Source organism: Stenella coeruleoalba (assembly GCF_951394435.1).
Source record: "Stenella coeruleoalba genome assembly, chromosome: 6".
NCBI lineage: Eukaryota > Metazoa > Chordata > Mammalia > Artiodactyla > Delphinidae > Stenella > Stenella coeruleoalba.
Window position 1 is genome coordinate 85,596,981 of NC_137151.1, and position 18,381 is coordinate 85,615,361.

At 38.0% G+C, this 18,381-nt stretch overlaps 1 protein-coding gene across 3 annotated transcripts in view; it reads left to right on the top strand.

Moving 5' to 3' along the window:
- Positions 1-12,695, top strand: part of NABP1 (nucleic acid binding protein 1) — a 91,991-nt gene extending 79,296 nt beyond the window's left edge. The window contains exons 1-7 of one of the 3 annotated variants that reach the window (XM_079925277.1): positions 3,752-3,812; positions 4,107-4,373; positions 4,671-4,809; positions 7,434-7,505; positions 9,095-9,170; positions 9,832-9,898; positions 10,847-12,695. In XM_079925277.1, coding sequence (XP_079781403.1) covers positions 4,283-4,373; positions 4,671-4,809; positions 7,434-7,505; positions 9,095-9,170; positions 9,832-9,898; positions 10,847-11,016 — 615 coding nt within the window. In that variant the 5' untranslated portion in view covers positions 3,752-3,812; positions 4,107-4,282 and the 3' untranslated portion in view covers positions 11,017-12,695. Of the gene's footprint in view, positions 1-3,751; positions 4,374-4,670; positions 4,810-7,433; positions 7,506-9,094; positions 9,171-9,831; positions 9,899-10,846 lie in introns of those variants that run through there. The other 2 variants (XM_079925276.1, XM_079925278.1) reach the window with 2 other exon arrangements.
- The last annotated feature ends 5,686 nt before the right edge of the window (positions 12,696-18,381 follow it).

The window sequence follows — 18,381 nt, forward strand, 5'->3', positions numbered from 1 at the left end:
GATGTGGAGAACAAATGTATGGACACCAAGGGTGGAAAGCGGCGGGGGGATGGGGGTGGTTGTGTGATGAATTGGGTGATTGGGATTGACATGTATACACTGATCTGTATAAAATGGATAACTAATAAGAACCTGCTGTATAAAAAAATAAATACAATTCAAAAATTAATACAAAAAGAAATGCACTTTTTAGGGAAAATAACCTGTTTTGGAAAAAAGGTCATTGTATGTAACAGACAGTTGGTTTTAAATTCCAGCTTCATAAGTTAGTATATAAAATGAGAAAACCCACTTCACATGAATTATTAAGTAATATATAAATAAGTATACAGTGCTTTTAAGGTAAAATGCCTGGTACATAGCAAATCCTCAAGGCATATCAGCATTTAACATTCTAGGGATGATTTGTGTTTAAATATTACTAAACATTACTTATGAGGCTTTTGATTAAATGTTTTAAAGAAGATTAAGACCTTTTTATTTTTGACGTTGCCAATTATGCTACAAAGTGGATTATCTCTGTAATGTGAGAACACTGTAGTTCTTGTTAATTTTTTTTATTGTTAGTTTCACTGCACAATATGTCTAGTATCAAATAGTATTTGGCCAGGTATTTTATTGATGTTGTAATAGTTTAAAATAGACGAATAGTACAAAGAAAGTGAAAATGACCACTGGGGTCCCAGAAACCAGAACCTGGTAGTGAGCACGGGTAGTGGGTGGTGGGCAAACTTATGCACAAGATTCTAATGGATGCCCTTCGGTATTTTACTGGATCTGACCAAGCAATATCTTCTTTACACGGAGTAGTGGTGTTGAGCTTCTGGGCATAAACCTCTCATCATCTCAGAATAAGTCTATGTTTGGGCTATGAAAATGTGGAAAGCCCACAAACAGTTTTAGAAGCAAGACCACGAAGTAATCCTGCAAAGACAGTAAGAAGCAGCAATATAGTCATTACGCTCTAACTGGCTGGGCATTGATGGATCTTTGTTTATTTCACTGAATGGTAATATTAGGAAAGATTATTTGGGTGGCAATAGTTGCTCTTCTAGACATCTCCTTTCTTTTTTTTTTTTTTTTTTTTAATTAACCACCACCCTTGAGGAGTGATCAGGGATAGTTTAAACCAACTGACCTGGGTTGAAGAGTTCCTAAACTGCCCACACCATCTTGTTTCTCAAGACTGCCTTTAGTTTTGGTGAATGAGAAAGCACTTGTTGCCATTTCCTTTCTGAGAACTGCTGAGTTAGGAGGAAAGGAAGTGAGAGATGTTCGACTGAATTCTGTCCTGTGGGGGAAGTGCAGGGCTGGGCTGGGCTGTGCCTCTGAGCACAAGCTTCTACTTTTGTGGGGCTGGCTTCCCAAGTGTCTGGTTCCTCTTTCTAAATGTCTGTAAATTGGTTTGAGCAGTCCTACCTAATCCCCTTTCTGGGAACAAATGACCCAGGGTTCAGGGAGTGGCTAACTTTCTTTGCCTAAACTCTGGGCCAGACTGGGAGTCTATGGGAGCCCTGACGTTGGATGTGGTTCTGCCATTAACTCACATGTTTCATCATTGTTTTACTGGATATTGAAATCATGCTTATAATATCATGTTACACCATTTTCCAGCATTACGTCAGTGTCTTTGGCACACTGGACCTTATTTGTCCATGAATTGAAAGCTTCTGCTTCCTTAAGAATGTATTGACTCCCCTGTTAATGTTGTGATTATCGTTGAAACTCATTTCTTGTGCTGTAATATATCTATGCTGTTTGTTTGCAGGTGTTTGGGAAGTGGTGTGGTTGAGCTAAAAATATTCAGAAAGATTCAAAGAAAAAGTCTTCTGCCACACAAATTCTCTGATACTCTTCTCAACGTATCTGTTACCATCTCAAATAGTTAATTACATGATTCTCTAAAGCCCTATAGATATATGTTGCTGCTAATACTTTATTTAGTCTGTTTTTGACTCATAATTCCACTACTGCAATTTAAGTCTAAAAATTACCTTTAGGCCGGAAGGCTCTGGGGTCAAGATTGCCTAGATTCAAAACTCAGTTTGGCCTTCTCCGGCTATGTGGTCTCAGGTGAATTTCATCATCTGTAAAATGGGTATAAAAATTAGCAATCACCAAGTAGAATGTAGAAAAGATTAAGTAATCACAGCTTAAGCTACTATTGTCTCCTTTTCTTTAATCATAGAAAATAGGCAAGGAGAAAATATTTATTGAGTATCTACTATTTGCTAGGCACTATTATGAGCCCATGCAATCCTCTGTGAGGTAGACATCCTTTTATTTTCAGATGATTAAATTATGACTAGAAAGCTTAATCAACTGTCCTAAAGGTCACACAGCTAGTAAATCGTTCACACCTAGGTTTGCTTCTAAAGCATATGTCTTTTTCACTACACAACATAAAGAAAACTTTATTCATCTTTTCCCTCCCCAGGTTATAATGTTTCAGGGTCTCCCACTGTTGTCACACAATTATTTTGTATGTACGAAAACAACTGCATGACTTGATAGCTCATGAAATGACGTGGAGGAAACTTAAATACATATTACTAAGTGAAAGAAGTCAATATGAAAAGGCTACATACTGTTATGATTTCAACTATATGACATACTGGAAAATGAAGACAGTAAAAATATCAGTAGTTGCTGGGGTTAGGGGAGACGGAAGGATGAGTAGGTGGCACACATAAGATTTTCAGGGCAGTGAAACTACTCTGTATGATACTTTATTGGTGAATACATGTTATTATACATTTGTCCAAAACCATAAAATGTACAACACCAAGAACCAACCCTAAGGTAAATTATATGGACTTTGGGTGATGATGTGTTAATGTAAGTTCATCAGCTACAACAAAGGTACCACTCTGGGGGGAATATTGATAATGGGGAGAGGTTATACCTGTGTCGGGGTAGAGAGTATAAGGGAAATCTCCGTACCTTCCTCTCTAACATAAAACTACTCTAAAAAATAGTCTATTAAAAAACAAACAAGCATAAAGAAAAGCAACATGGGTAAGAGATGTAATCTAGAGAAGGGTAAGGAAAAATAATACATTTGCAAAGGAATTTAACTACTTGTCTATCTGCCTAGCATTATAGAGTGAAAAGCACCAAGACTAGGTTGGACAACTTGTGTTGACGCCCTGCTTGCTCACAAAGTTCCTGGGTGACCTTCAGCAAACTACCTCACCTTTCTGGATCTCAAATTTAAATATGCTTAAAATGAGGCGGTTGAGTTGATCTCTAACTTCCTTTCTGGCCCTAAAATTCCTGCCTTACAGCTAAGGACCCATCCCTACCTTTTTTTTTCTTTCAACCCAGACCAGCCACCCTAGCCTGAACCTTGTTCTTACTCTACTGCATACTTTTTGGCGTACCCACTGGGTCCTAAAAGACAGGAACCGTTCGCAGTGACTGCGAAACTAAAGGGCAGGGGGGCGGGAGGACTGAACTCTGAGGGGAAAAAAAAAAAAATGCATGAAAACCCGGAAGACTGACAGCAAGTGATAGAAACCTTTACATGGAAGACTAGGCAGGGTAGAGCCGACGCTGCGCAGCGACGGCGGAAGCTGGAGGAGGGTGGGGCGGAGCCGAGATCCGATTGGACGGCTGAGGGGACGGGGCCCGCGCTGACATGCCGAGGAGGAAAGAGGGAGGCTGCGCTGGCGTCGCCTGCCTGTTTCCGCCCCTTGGCTTCCCCGGAGCCTGGAGGGCGGGGCTCGCCATGGGACGTCACAAGAGGCGGGGCGACCCGGGGGTCCAGCCGGCGCGCGGGCGCGTTCCGCAGTCGGTGTTTGGTACTCTGGGTGCGTGGTAGTTTGGTGTCTGCTCTGGGTTCGCTGTCACAGCCCGTCACTACCCGGAGCCCGGGACAGACAGGGCAACGCCCGTGTGTGTGTGTGAGCGGGACTCAGGGCAGAGGCGTCCTCTCACTGTCTTTTTTTCTTCCTTTTATCCAAAGAAGGGGGCAGTTCTCGCGCTTGCCTTCCTGTCGCCCCGTTGGGAGCGGGGTTGGTGTGCGGAGTGGTTCGTCTTTTTTTCTTTTAAACTTGTGAGCGTTTTTGGGTTTGTTTTTATTTTTTTCCTCCCCTTTTTTTTAGGCTCAGTGCCGTCTGGACTGGTTTCATTGGTCCCTGACTAACCGCTTTCTGCCCCTTCTCTCGCCAACCCCGCCCAAGGTCGCCCCTCTGCCCTCGCCCCTGGCCCGGGGGGTGGGAAGCTTTGTCAGGCTCCCTGCCCACTCGAGTCTCCGCAGCGTAGCAGCACCTGCTTCAGTATGAACGGGGTCAACGACGCCCCTCTTTTTATAAAAGATATTAAGCCCGGACTGAAAAACTTAAATGTCGTCTTTATTGTGCTGGAGATAGGTAAGTGGGGTCCGCAGCCCGCCTCGCCGCCCTGTGTGCGTCCCGGGACAGGAGGGAAGGGCGCCGCCGCCGCGAGCCGGGGGCTCCCGTCCCCCTTTCCTCCCTTTCCTCTCCCCTCCCCCATCCACGTGGCCCCGTTGGCCCGAGCTGGGGCCGTAGCCTACCTGCGGCGAGAACCCGGGGCTCGACCTCTTCCCACCTTTCAGGTGCATTTTGATCCCGGAGGAGGAGTTAGCTTTTTGGAAGTCCTCATTATCTAATACACCCCTCCCCATTTTGATTTTTAAATCCTCACAGGACGCGTGACCAAAACCAAAGACGGCCATGAAGTGAGATCATGCAAAGTAGCAGATAAAACTGGCAGCATCACTATTTCCGTGTGGGATGAAATCGGAGGTCTTATACAGCCAGGGGATATTATTCGGTTGACCAGAGGGTAGGTGTGCATAAAAGGGTTGGGGGATCAGAGTGCCTCCCAAGTAGGAGTCTGCGGAATCGGAATTGGCTGACGCCCGGGACCTTGGCAACTTCTAAAATTTCATCTTTTCTGTGGGCCACCCCGAGGATTTTTAAGCCCCTTCAGTGTTAACCTCAGGTGATGGACGGCATTGGGATGTAACACCTTCGCCTTTAAAAGCAGTCAGTTTCAGCCGAATCTAAACAACCCCGCCCTCAGTTTACAGATTAAGTAGATTTTTAAATACTGTTCTGGGATTACTGAGTCTTTTTAGTAGATTGTTAAAACTAACATAATCAATACTTCATCTTTTTCATAAACTATTTAATATAGTTGTCACTTAGCTTTTTTTCCCAACCTTTTCCCCTTTTTAATGACTTTTGAGATCCTGCCCATATTTTATTTGTATACTCATTTAGACAGTGTGGACGTAAATCGAGATTGTAGCTGGAGAGTTTAGTAGGTTTTGTAGTGTGTCAGATTTGTACTCGGATGTAAAAGTTGAGAGAGGAAGTTGACAATATCTGGAAGTCACGTTCTTGAAAATAATTTCTTGTGCCTACTGCTGTAAGGTCAATGTTGTACAAAAACAAAGTGATGTGCAGAAAATGTTTGGCAGAAAGATGTCTATGATACCTCTGTCCAAAAGAGTTAGTTGGCAGATTGGCTTTTAAAAATAATTTAGTACAACCTTTTTTTTTTTGATTAGTAATTAGACTGCCTTTAGAGATTTACCAAGTATTAGGAGGATAAAATGCCAGAAAGGGGTCTTAAAAATAGATTTTGGAAGCTTTGTGGTCAGTAGAATTGTAATAATTCATTCGTCATAACTGTAGGAAAAGTGGATGGAGATTGACGTTGGCAAAGTAAATAGAATCTCAGAAAAGTGTTGGATCACCCTGAAAGTAGGAGCTTAGAGCCCTTTGATAGTATTTTACAGGTCTTACAACATCTTCAGGAAGTGAGGCATAGTATCATCGAAGAAGGAAGTGAGAGTCAGGACATTTTTTTTCTTATACACTGACTCATTATGACACTGGCTATGTCTTTTTAACTTCCACATCTTTAACTTGCACAAAAGAGAATTTCTTCCTGGGAGGATATGGTACGAATTAGCATAATTAAAGTTTTTTGGCTGCCAAAGTATCTCATCCAGTGATTAGAAGTTATTTTATACACTGTAAACGGCATCTCTTTTCAATTATTTCATATTTTGTAGTCACGGAAAATACATAGATGTGTCCATCAAAAAAACTGTGGAAAAACTAAGTCAGTAGCCTTATAGTATCTATAGGATTTTAAGGAGTATAGTTACCAAGGAGTACAGTTTAAAGGAAAATTCAAAACCAAAGAAACTCTACTGTTACTTCAGTGTAACCTTGAAGTTATTACACTTTTCAACTTCCTTTTCTGTAAAATGGGAATACTTATACCTTACTAAAGTAACATATCTAGCAGAGTCTGGCCCATTGTAAGGCCCTTAAATTCTGGTTGAATCTAAGAAAAGTAGCTTTTGAAGAAAGGTATACATCTCAATAATGGTAATTTGAATATTGGGATGCATATCAGAAAACCCTGCAAACATTGATCTCATTCCTGAAATAAGTGAAAGTTAAATGATTTAGTTGTAATAACTTCAAATTTTCTCTCAAAATAGGCATTAATTTTTACTTTAGTAAGGTGAAATATTAGTGCACTGTCTCCTAAGTCGCTTTTTGTGTAACTTAAAAGTGGTGAGTGGAGTCTTTAATAAATAACCTTTACTAAATGAAGAGAAATATATAATGTGAAATGAGAAAAATTTTATTAACCTGTATTAAAAGATGAACTATCATTATACTTAAGCAATATTTGGTTATAATTTATCTTTCTAAATCATGAAGTTACCATAGTAGTTGTACAAAGAACCACTGAAAACCAAGCCTTGGGCTTATTTTATACTATTGATGAATTTACATTTGTCTTAGATTTGTGAATAGGATTATTTTATCTAACGATGCTTCCTGCATTCAAAATTGTTCTCAGTAAATAATTGTTCAGCCAAGTTGTTGCTAAAAACTGGGAATTTGGAAAAGCAGATAAGCGAAAGATTTGTGATCATAGTTTTTTAGCCCCTTGATTAAATTTTACTAAATTTTCAGTAGCTTAGGAATAACACATACTAGCCTATGTGTTTTATGGAGGCAAAGGAAAAAAATATATCAGTATCTGGTAGACCAAGTACATGCGTGTAAAAGTAAACACTAGGGTGTTGATTTTATATGCCCTGTGTTTGAAAAGTAATTCTGCTTGAATCTCTGCAGTTTGAACGTTCTCCCTTTCTTAATTGGCTAAAGATGTGATCTTTGGAGTATAACAATGCTTGCTTTGCAAAAAGACTTCTATTTTCTAGGGTTAGTTATCGTTTATATAATTATGTCAAAATTTGGCAGTAGAGTTTTCTTTGCATTATTCCTTAGTAAGTAACAAGTTAATCAATGGTAGATACAGGGTTTGAGCCCCACCTGCACCCCAATACAAAAAAAATAGTATAAAGATTTATTTGATTTAAGTAGAAGGAAATATACATATTTCCATAGAACTGATGTTTCTTTTCTTTCTAGGTATGCATCCATGTGGAAAGGATGTCTGACACTTTATACTGGAAGGGGTGGAGAACTTCAAAAAATTGGGGAGTAAGTATCAAGATGCATTTCATATAATTGAATAAATTACAAATAATATGTACAGAATAACTGGTAGGTATAAACGATCAACCTATTTGTTGACTTTTTGACTGTAAACTGAATGCTTGCAGCAGCTTAACTTTGCATGTATGTGCTAGTTTAACACCTATCAGTACTGTTTCCTGTGGTTGAGAATGTCAGTTTTTCCTGGCAAAGAGCATTAAGAAGCTGCACTTGAGACAATCCCCAGTGGGACCGTTTCTGTAGGCTTTGCGAATGTATATCTTTCAGATGTCACAAATGCCATTTGAAGTAAGTTCTGTATGTAAAAGGACTTGCAGCAATGACAATTGAAGTCCTGTATTTATCCACAGTCTAGGTACCGTACAGGCAGCCACAATGCAAGCTTCTATAAACTACTACCGTGGTAATCTCCACCCTGACTTGGAGGAACCATCCTCTCTAGGGGTGTAAAGGTAATTCAGCCTCCATGCTGGCCTAGACATTTGGGATGTACTCATAAAGTATGGTGTAGGCAATGAGCCAAATCATAAAATCCATTCTGTTTGGTTAATGCCTGACATCAACTTAATGCCTGTCAAAATAGAGGGTATCTAAAGAGAGAAGCCACAAATGGCACCAAAAATAAATAAATAAATAAAGGAAGGAAGGAAGAATGTGTTCTACACTACAGGAATAAGATACTTTGGGAAAACTAAGCAATCTTGCTAGCTTTTAAAGATCAGAAACTGGTAACACTTTGCTTTCGCTTAGGAGGAAAATTAGGATTCACTTATGTTCGTACTTAGAGTAGTAGTAGAGCAATGTGTTATGAGAGGTCTTAGCATCAATATTACAGAAAGATTGAGGATCCTGTTCTGACTTTCATGTATAGAGAGGTATTTATAATAATGGAGGTCAGTTATGTGAAGAACCACTGGGGGTCACTCAATACATAGTGACTTTGTCAGGGTCAGTCCAGGAGTTACCAAAACTGATTCTGATTTATTTGTGGGTTGAGGAGCTAAGAAAATGCTCGTGTGTAATGTTTATCAATATACACCATAGTCAGCTGATAAGAAGCATTGGGATAAACCGTGTCTTGATAGCCAGTTGTCTTTATTCATGCCTGCAAAATCCACTTTTAACCTTGAATGATTATCTTTGCAGATTCACAGTGATTGGTCAAAGAGGGACGGGATGAAAGTGTGTGAGTGGATCAGTGCAAATCCATCACCAATGCTGGAAAAACTCTGGAACCCTAATAAACATGGTTCAGAGGCATCCATCAGCCTATGTGGAAAAACAGGACAAAGATGTGTTTCTGTGTCCTTGATCTTTGATAAGGACAGAAGAAGAATGAAAATACAAAATAGAATGTTTTAAACATTGTAGGCAATCAAATATTTGATTTTTTTTTTTAATGAAACATAAGCATTTAGAAAGTTTTTGTTGTAAATGAATAGAGTTAGTTAGCATATTGCTGTTTGGTAATTCATTTGACATCTACATTCTTTATTCCTGAAAGTTATGCATGTTATGTAAAGAAAGGTTGATTATTTCAGAAGTCATTCAAATTGTCCTTTATTGTCTTTCAGATTTTGTATGGTTTATTCAGAAGTGCCAAATTTCAGTGAACCTAACCCAGATTATCGAGGACAGCAGAACAAAGGGGTAATTAATCCAAATGTATTGTCTGTTTTTATGATTAGGCTAATTTTGACGATGTACTATAAATCTGTGGCTAGGTTGCCAAGCTTTTCATACCCTAAGTATAATGGAGACAATTTTAAAAAGAATCTTTTTAAAGATTCTTTAATGGAATTCTTTTCCGTTTTATATGTTTTGTGAGTGAGTCTGTATAGGTATCTGTAGTATCATATATGAAATGTACAGTCAGCCCTCCATATCCATGGATCATTCAACCAACTGGGATTGCACTGGTTGAATTTGCTGATGCAGAATGTTCCTATACAGAGGGCTGACTACAGTATGCCATATTGCACAAGAAACTTCAACATCTTCAGATTTTGGTATCTGGGGGGTCCTGGAACCAATCCCCCTGAGATACTGAGGGACGACTGTATGTGCCATTTAGCAGTTTAGCACTTTTGAGGAGCAGGGAGTAATATCAGGAAGGTGTAAGATGTAACAGAAGCTTTGAAAGGTCTGGAAACATTCCTGAATATTTTAACATTGAAAGGACTTGGATAAATCTTTTTAAATTGTTTAAAAACCCTTGAAAGTTTAAAAAAAACCAATGGCTACAACATGTTATAATAATACGGTTTTTTGAAAATCTTCATTTGATTACATTAAGGCATTTTTTTAATAGGCACACAGTGAACAGAAGAATAATTCCATGAATAGTAATATGGGTACAGGTACATTTGGACCAGTGGGTAAGATTTTCTTTTTTTTGGTATATTTGTGATCAGGTGTAAGAATTAAGGGAATCTATCTTATGAAAATATAACTGATTTTTCTAGAAAGCAGATTCCCTCTTAAGCTAATTTATTGAGCACATTCTATATTTAAACATTTGGGCCAGTTACTGGGTGAACGTTGGCTAATAATAAATCTAAGTTTTGGTGATTCATTATGTTATTTTCCATTGATTTTTACAAAATTTCTGTAATCTAGTGATTATTGATAATAGATGCAGAATAACTGGTTATTTTTGTGTACTGAAAGCAGTTTATCTTCAGATTGATGCTCACCTTAGTTTTTCACATGCTCATAGCTGCCTCTTTAAAAGATTGGCCTTTACCCCTCAAATACTCTCAAAGGTCAATGGTCTTTTGAAGCCTTTATTCTTAAAGACCAGAGGAAAAGTCTTTTGTGATTGGAGTTCATTAAGGTGGCTGAAGTTTTATTTGACCTGTTGTCTACATGTTTGAGCACAGCTGATGATCATTATGCTGTGGGACGCTTTGGTTTTTCCTTTAAAAAGTTAGAATTACGTGTCTCTTTTAAAACATTGTTAACCTTATTTGAACCAAATGCCAATACTTATATACCATTTTGCTTTTGCTTTTTCCCTTATAATGTAGGTAGTGCATTAACTATGCTTTTTTCCTACTTTATTGATTTCTCATTCTATTACCCAAGTTGCTCTTTTTTCCTCTCCCTAGTAATGCAAGCATCAAGTTAATATATTTACAGTAATTATACATTTGGGAAAACCTAGGACTCAAGCTGAGTTTTTTCCAGTAGTTTAAAAAAATAAAATAAATAAATAAAGGAGTTTGTTTTCCATAATACTTGTAAGCATTAATAGCATGTGTTACAACTTCAAATAGATGTACTTCTATTTGAAAATGGTGATGATTTTTTATATTCTTTTTTAGGAAACGGTGTTCAAACTGGCTCAGAAGCAAGGGGATGCCAATTTTCATATGCTGGTAGAAGCAATGGCCGGGGACCTGTAAATCCACAGCTACCAGGAACAGCTAATAATCAAACAGTCATGACCACAATAAGTAATGGCAGGGACCCTCGGAGAGCCTTTAAAAGATGACCTATGCCAAATACACACATGTAGTTTTTAAACTACGTGCCCTACTTGAACACTTACTGCACTTTTATTTATTGTTAACTGTGAAAACTGTCCTTTATCGGTTTCCTTTTATGTTTTTGGTTTGTTAACAAGAGTGGTTTGTTTTTTATAGCAGAACTATTAAGCTGCTCGAGTATCCTATTGAAGAATGGGAACACTGAAGAATAGGGGCATTTATTTTTAGAGCAAAAAGATCTTTGGATATCCTCTAAAATACCTGCACCCATTTCATGGGTGAGTTACTTACGACATCAGCATTTTAGCCTCTATGAGTCTATTTTCTGTACAAACTTTGTAATTTTTAAAATAAGGCTTAGTGGGAGATGTTCTTTTGGCTTAAAAACAGATATGGCCAACTAAAACAGGCTTAGTGGGAGATGTTCTTTTGTCTTAAAAACAGATATTGCCAGCTAACGCAATAACCACCAAAAAAGCAAAAACATGGTTAATGCTAACAGCAATTTTTGAGTGTTTGTGACTCCAGGAATGATTGACTTCTCCATTGAGTGACTGCCATTAAGATTTTCCAGGGACTGAATCATCCTAAACTCTTGTTCTGTTACCAAAAAACATATTCTTTATCAGAATTATGGAATAGAATGTGATCTGTATTATAACAAGAAATTTTTAGAAGAAAGCTACATTTCCTTTATCTTAGGGTAGTCCTGTTAATACTTACCAGCTTCGTGCATTACACTGAATGGAAATTTAAAACTGAGGCCTTGAATGTTTATTTTCTTAAACTACTATGTCAAATATTGAAGTTTAATTTGAGGGAATTATGAAGTCATAATAAACATTGATCTAATTTTTACAAATTATGGTAGATAAATATTATAGTGAAGGCAATTCAAATTGAATTTATGTAGAAAAATGTAATCTTAATTTATGGCGTCCTAGGTACTTGCAGAAACTCAGCCTGGAGTGAAATTCCTAGGTTCTTACTTTATTTGAGGGTATGTGTGTGTGTTTATTGTCAGTTTCTGAACACAATTCACAAAGCCTTATCAGCAAAAGTTAAGAAATGGCTCTCTCAAAGAAGCAAATACAGCTTTATTTAGAAATGTAAAGGTAGAATTTATTTATGTGTTGTAAGTGGTGTCCAGTTCCACTTTTTACTGTGTGGTGGATAACTGGTAAATTTTTCCTTTGCTGGAATTAAACTCTTCTTCAACGTTATCTCTTGAATAAAACTTGCGTTAATGTTAACAGACCTACCTTATTTTTGCTCTTTTAATGGTTTACAATGGAGAGCCAGTACCTTTTACTGTAATTGTAATGATGACTTCAGCCTGGTGACTACTTAGCTTTGTATTTGTCACTGTGTCTTTTTTCCCCACCTCAAATAACAATAATTTAAGTGGACTTTGTTTTCTGAAAGTGCCATAGCGTTTAAATATAAAAATTTGTGCCAGATATTTGCTTGCTCTAATCCAGTGTGTCTAACAGGTATTTCAGTATGTCACATATTAGGCACTGTGTGGATAGTGTTAAGGGGTAGACGAAATAATGAATAATCTCAAGAAGCTTATTGTTTATAGTATTTCAGTAACTGGGGATTATATGTTATAGAAATAAGTTTTTCCTTTATTCATATACTGATGATTATAGTTAATTTGGCTTTGTGACTAGTATTTTTTTAAGATGTTCACAAAATTACAGATGTTTGGAGTAAAAAAATTACTACATAATTTTTTTTTTTTTTAAATCTCAGTAGATGTAGGAGCACTAACACTGAGTTATTTGTGGGAGATTAGTGTTAAAGGTCATTTTAAAAGAAAGGATTTTGGAGTTCTGGAAGATTAAAATAATCAGGTATGGATTGCTGAGCTTCCAATCCTGGCCTTATTTTCTCTTCACCTGTGATGTTGGGCAAGTTATTCCACTTGAAACCTCTGTAAGCCAGGTTCCATAACTATAAAAATAAGTAAGTGAGTAATATTACCCCTTTGTATAGTTAAGATTTTCCTGTGTGAATGAGTAGAATGACTTCTGGCTCTTAATAAGCAGTCAAATGTTTGTTGTCTAGTCATACCTCGAGAACAGAAGAAAATGCAGGGTTAGGTGTGGAAGTATTGTTACCCTTTATTGTGTTGAGATTAAGTAGAGAAACACCTTATCTTTTACTTTTGTAATTGACATTTGCCTCAATCATTTAACCTTGTTGTTCTGTATTTTTTATCATTTATTAACAAATTTCTTTTTTCTTAAGGAAAGCCTTCAAAACCAAAGCAAAGTGAGTTACAATCCATAATGAACATTTGCCTTCCCAGCCTGCTTGGACAGTACTCATCAAGAAGTTAAGAGGAAGAAAGTTTCCTACCTTCCTCCTTCCTGGTGCTTTCAGCTATCAACTTTTAAATAAGTTTAAACACCTTCCCGAAAACAAAAGCCATTTAGTATAGAAATACACACTGCTAGGTTTGGGTCCCACTTTATTTTTACAAACCAGTTCTGAAGTGGATTGAAGTCTCATTAGGCAGGTGGCCCCTCCTGTCTAGGCAGGTTGTTTGGGAGTTGCTACAGTACAGACATGGAAAGATGAAACCCATAAGCCCAGATGATGATGTATAATAGTGAAAGCTGCAGTATGCTTTCCCATGGACACTTAGACTGGTTTTCCTATAGTATACCAACTCAATTTTGCTTTGTTCCTGTAGTTTTAGTAATTGCGTTTTAAATTTGAGGACAGTTTAGCTTTAGACTACCCTAAATATTTGTATCACTGAGTATTTGTCACTTGTATTTTTATCATTTAACATTTTAAGGGTGTTTAATTTTCTGGGTTGAGTAATAATGCCAAGGGAGTGATACTAAAAACAAATAGATGTGAGGTTAGTAAAAAAGTAATCTTATGATATATAAAGAACATTTAAAGTATAGGAAGTTTTAAGGTAAACTAAAAAGTTTTCTCAGAAGGTGCAAATTGAGAATATTTTACATCAGTCTTAAGACACAGTAGCAGTTGTTAGTTTAAGTTTATGTGGATCTGACATTCCAGTTTGCTTACTGACGTGACTTCCCTTTTCTTATACCTTAATAATACCATTAAGTATCATAATGTACCATAATGACTGATTGCTCCAAGCACTTTTAGGCTGCCATGACTCTTAAGAGACTTTAATGTATTCACAAAAGTTCTAGAGACAACAAACCAGAAAACCATGTGAAAAGCAGTATCACCATGGAACACTTTTCCACACCAAAGTCTGTTCTTACCTCTAGACTTGTTCTTGGGAAAACTTGCCCTATGATGGCCTCTTTTTTTTTTAATCTATTTTTCCTTCTCTTAATTTGTTTTATCCCCTGTCTTATGAAGGTGAACATTTCTAGTAGAAGAGGTTCACGGTCGATCTCTGGTATGGGTTTAATGACAGGGGTAAAAGCAGATATACTTGGCCGTAGTGAAAATCTGTGTATTGAGGTTCCAGCCAATTATTAAGTAAATGGAGTAAACAGCCCACATTTCACAAAGTAGCCATAATGACCAACAGTTAAGTTATGCTTCTGAGGATATCTAATTGTGACCTTGGAAAAACAGCACTATCGTAAATGATAGTATGTTAGGACCCGAGGGAGAAAAACATTCTACTTTCCAGGTGTATTCAAGTCTTTTCCAAATTCCTCAAGGTTTGCTTTGTTAGGGATGCACAAGAATTTGTCTTCCAGAACTGTGACCACGTTACTCCAGGTTTCTGAACTAAAAGGGTATAATGATGTTTCTTAAAGCACTAATCACAGGCAAGAGAATCAAGTCCAGACTGACAAGCCCCTTATTTAATATGTTTCCTCGTTAAGAACATTATGTTCAAAGATGTTACGAAGAGCTGTTTACCACAACGAGGTAATCAGTATGATGTAAAGAAGATGAACATTTTAACAAGTTTGGCTAGTAGACATTTAATCACTTAAGTCTTTTTAAAGGTCTTGATAGGTAATACACAATCTTACCGTGGCTCCCAAAGTTTTAAAAACATGCCTCCTGAAAACTTAGGGACTAGATGTTGAATTATAGTAGAGGCCAGGTCTCTTGAGGCTGTTGACACACCACAGTCCTCACTGTCATACCATGTGTATTGTCTAACAGCCTCAACTGAAGGACCATTGACATGTCCTTAAAAATCAGGTCTTTAACCATTTTTAAAAATTTGAGTACATTTAAAAATATTTCACGCCATCAAAATTTATGCTTTTGGACATAGAAGAGAGAGTCCAGTTTTTTGGTCCACAAATTGAATAGATGTTGAATAAAACTTTCAAAGAATGGTTTATAAACCTATATGAGATTCTTCCCAGGAACTTGTTAAATGTATGGATTATTTCTCTACCAGGAGGAGAGTTTATAAGTGTAGGTCTGGGAGAGCTGCACTTGAAACAAAGTCCCTGAAAACTTTTGTCCCCTACCCTTGATATCTCCCATTAACAAAGAAATAACTTAATTTTTGAAGTGTATGTACACACATACATGTACCAGTTTATCTTTGTGAGGCCAGAATATACTAAGGTTCTGTATTATAAAATGTGGAAGAATTGTACTTGGAAGCATATATCTATGAAGGTCAGAATTGATGGGTAAAGCAGAGTAGTTCCCAGCAGAATGGAGTTTTGAGTATGGCCTCTGGATGTGAGCTGAGCACTGAGTTTTGAATTAGGTTCAAATAGAATATTTTAAGGTCAGATTACCCATAGTGGAATTGCCTGGCTTCCTTTGGACCTATATAGATCAAAGTGAAAATAAGCCTTTTCACCCTAGGTTTCTGTTAAAAAAAAAGATTTTATTGTTGCTTATTTCAGCAAATCTGTTTGCAGCATCTTCTACCTTCCTCCTATCCCCCAAAGCGTTCCTCAGTTTCCTACTTTATTATGTAGAGAGATGCTGGTGGGGTTGGAGGCATGATAAATATTACTGAGAATGCCTACAGAACCTACCACTTACAGATCTTATCCTGTTCTGTTCAGAGAGACGGATACCATGAATACATTACATAAAGAAGTAATATACCAGGTATGATTTGACTGCCATGTGGGGCTAGTCTTTTGTTTTAAATATTTATAACCCTAGTAGGGAGCTGAGTAAGACCTCTGACCTAAGTCTCTGGATTAATTAAGATAGAAAACCAATAGAAACAAGGTAGTCAGCACAATTAGTGCCATCTACTGGGTGATTACTATATCGTTTCAGTAGTATAGAAATCTGGCTTAATGTGAGGAAAAGGTTCCATTATTTCATTATTGGATAGGAGTTTTTGATGGTTTAAGCATCATATGGAAGATCATTAAGGAGAAGTTGGGCTATCTGTTTAATTCTAGTTTATGAACAGGCAGTACCGACATCAAAAATAAATTCCCCTCAGTTAAGCAGGTTTATTAAACCCTGAACTGCCCCTAAAGCTACAGAAAATATGGGAATAGTTGCCAAGTTTTGTATGCTTGTTACATTTAACAATAATACTGGTGGGACGTGTAAACTGTTAAAAATACCTTTGGGTGGGTGGTGGTTTGGTAAAAACAGTTGAAGTAGAACACGAACTGCCCTTATAAATTTTATTCCTTTACTAGTGGTATTTTGTCAAATCCTGGCCAAGTGACTGCTGTTGTTCTTGGAGCTATGTTAGCTTTGCAGAACATAACCTATTTTAAATGCCAGGGACAATGTGCTTTGGTGAAAAGAACTGGTTTTGAACTGAGGAGATCTTGGTTTGAGTCCTAGATCTACTATTTACTGGCTCTATAATCATGAGCTTCATTATGAAATGAGGATATTGGGGCTATATGCTGGCAGGGCTATGAGAACTATGTGAGTCAATGTATGCAAAGCATCTGTTCTGTATCTAGGGCTTAACAAATGTTATGTTCTTTCCCCGTGAACAGTGGAAATAAGAGGCGAATACTGGTCATTTCTCCATGCCATTAGTAGGAGACAATCTTTTCTATAATTTAAAATCTGGAATATTAAGCGATTTATATAACTGCGATTAGGTTTTTTAAAAAAAAAAAAGCAAGATTTTACAGTCTTCTGGGTGCAGAATAGTACGTGTGCTGACAATTTACCACGATTATGAGGATAGCATGTCGGCTTGAGTCTTCATCATGAAGTCTGCCCAATACCTGAGTACCCTGTGCTGTTTTTCCATTCACCTTTGCCCAGAGGGTGAGGGCATGATTATGAAGGTACAGGGGAAGAGGAAGGATGTGTGGGCCAGGGTTTGTGTCAGGGAGGAGGTCAGTGGCCAAGGGGAGAGCAGAGGGTGCTGGAAGGAATTCTATCTTCCCAGTGACAGTCCTCAGGATTGCTGTGTATCCAGAGTTTGCTGGTTTGCTTCTGATAAAGTATTAAGTAACTTTCCCCAACGTTTTATTATGAAAAATTTCAAACATGTTGAAAGAATTGTAGTGTAAACACCTGTGTACTCACCAGCGTGATTTTACCATTACCATCTATTTTTTTTTCTTTTTTAAAATTTTATTTATTTAGTTAGTTTTGGCTGTGTTGGGTCTTCGTTGCTACGAGCGGGCTTTCTCTAGTTGCAGCGCACAGGGGCTACTCTTTTGTTGTGGTGCGCGGGCTTCTCATTGCGGTGGCTTCTGTTTTGCAGAGCACGTGCTCTAGGCACGCAGGCTTCAGTAGTTGTGGCACCCGGGCTCAGTAGTTGCGGCTCGGGGGCTCTAGCCCGCAGGCTCAGTAGCTGTGGCGCACGGGCTCAGCTGCTCCGCGGCATGTGGGATCCCCCCAGACCAGGGCTTGAACCCGTGTCCCCTGCATTGGCAGGCGGATTCCTAACCATTGCGCCACCAGGGAAGCCCTATGTTTGTTTTTATTCATCCTATTCTGGACATCCATTAGTCCATTTTTAATACAGTTCAAATAAATTGCAGACATCAGTGCACTAAATATTTCTCTATTTCAGCATGCCTGTTCACTAGATTTCAAGGTTTTGCTGTTTTTAGTGTAAAATTTACAAAGAAATGCACAAATCTCAGGTGTACATTTGTGAGTTTTAACAAATGCTTATGCCACCTGTTTAACTCCAGCCCCTATGTAGATATGGAACATTGCCATCACTCCAGAAACTTCCCTCATGCATCTTCCCAAGCAAACCCCCCTCCCCATGGCTCCAGTGGCAGTCACTTTTCTGATATTTTAAAAACCACTCTTAGCTTAAATAAAGGTAAAAGTTTCACGTGTGCCAAGGGCAGCTCTAGATTGCCTCACTGAGCTATGTAACTCCTGTTCCAGCCATGCCAGAGTGCTACCAAACCCAGCACCTTCACATACCTCACAAGTGTAATTCCATGACCTTGGTATTTTTTATTCTGTCTTGTTTC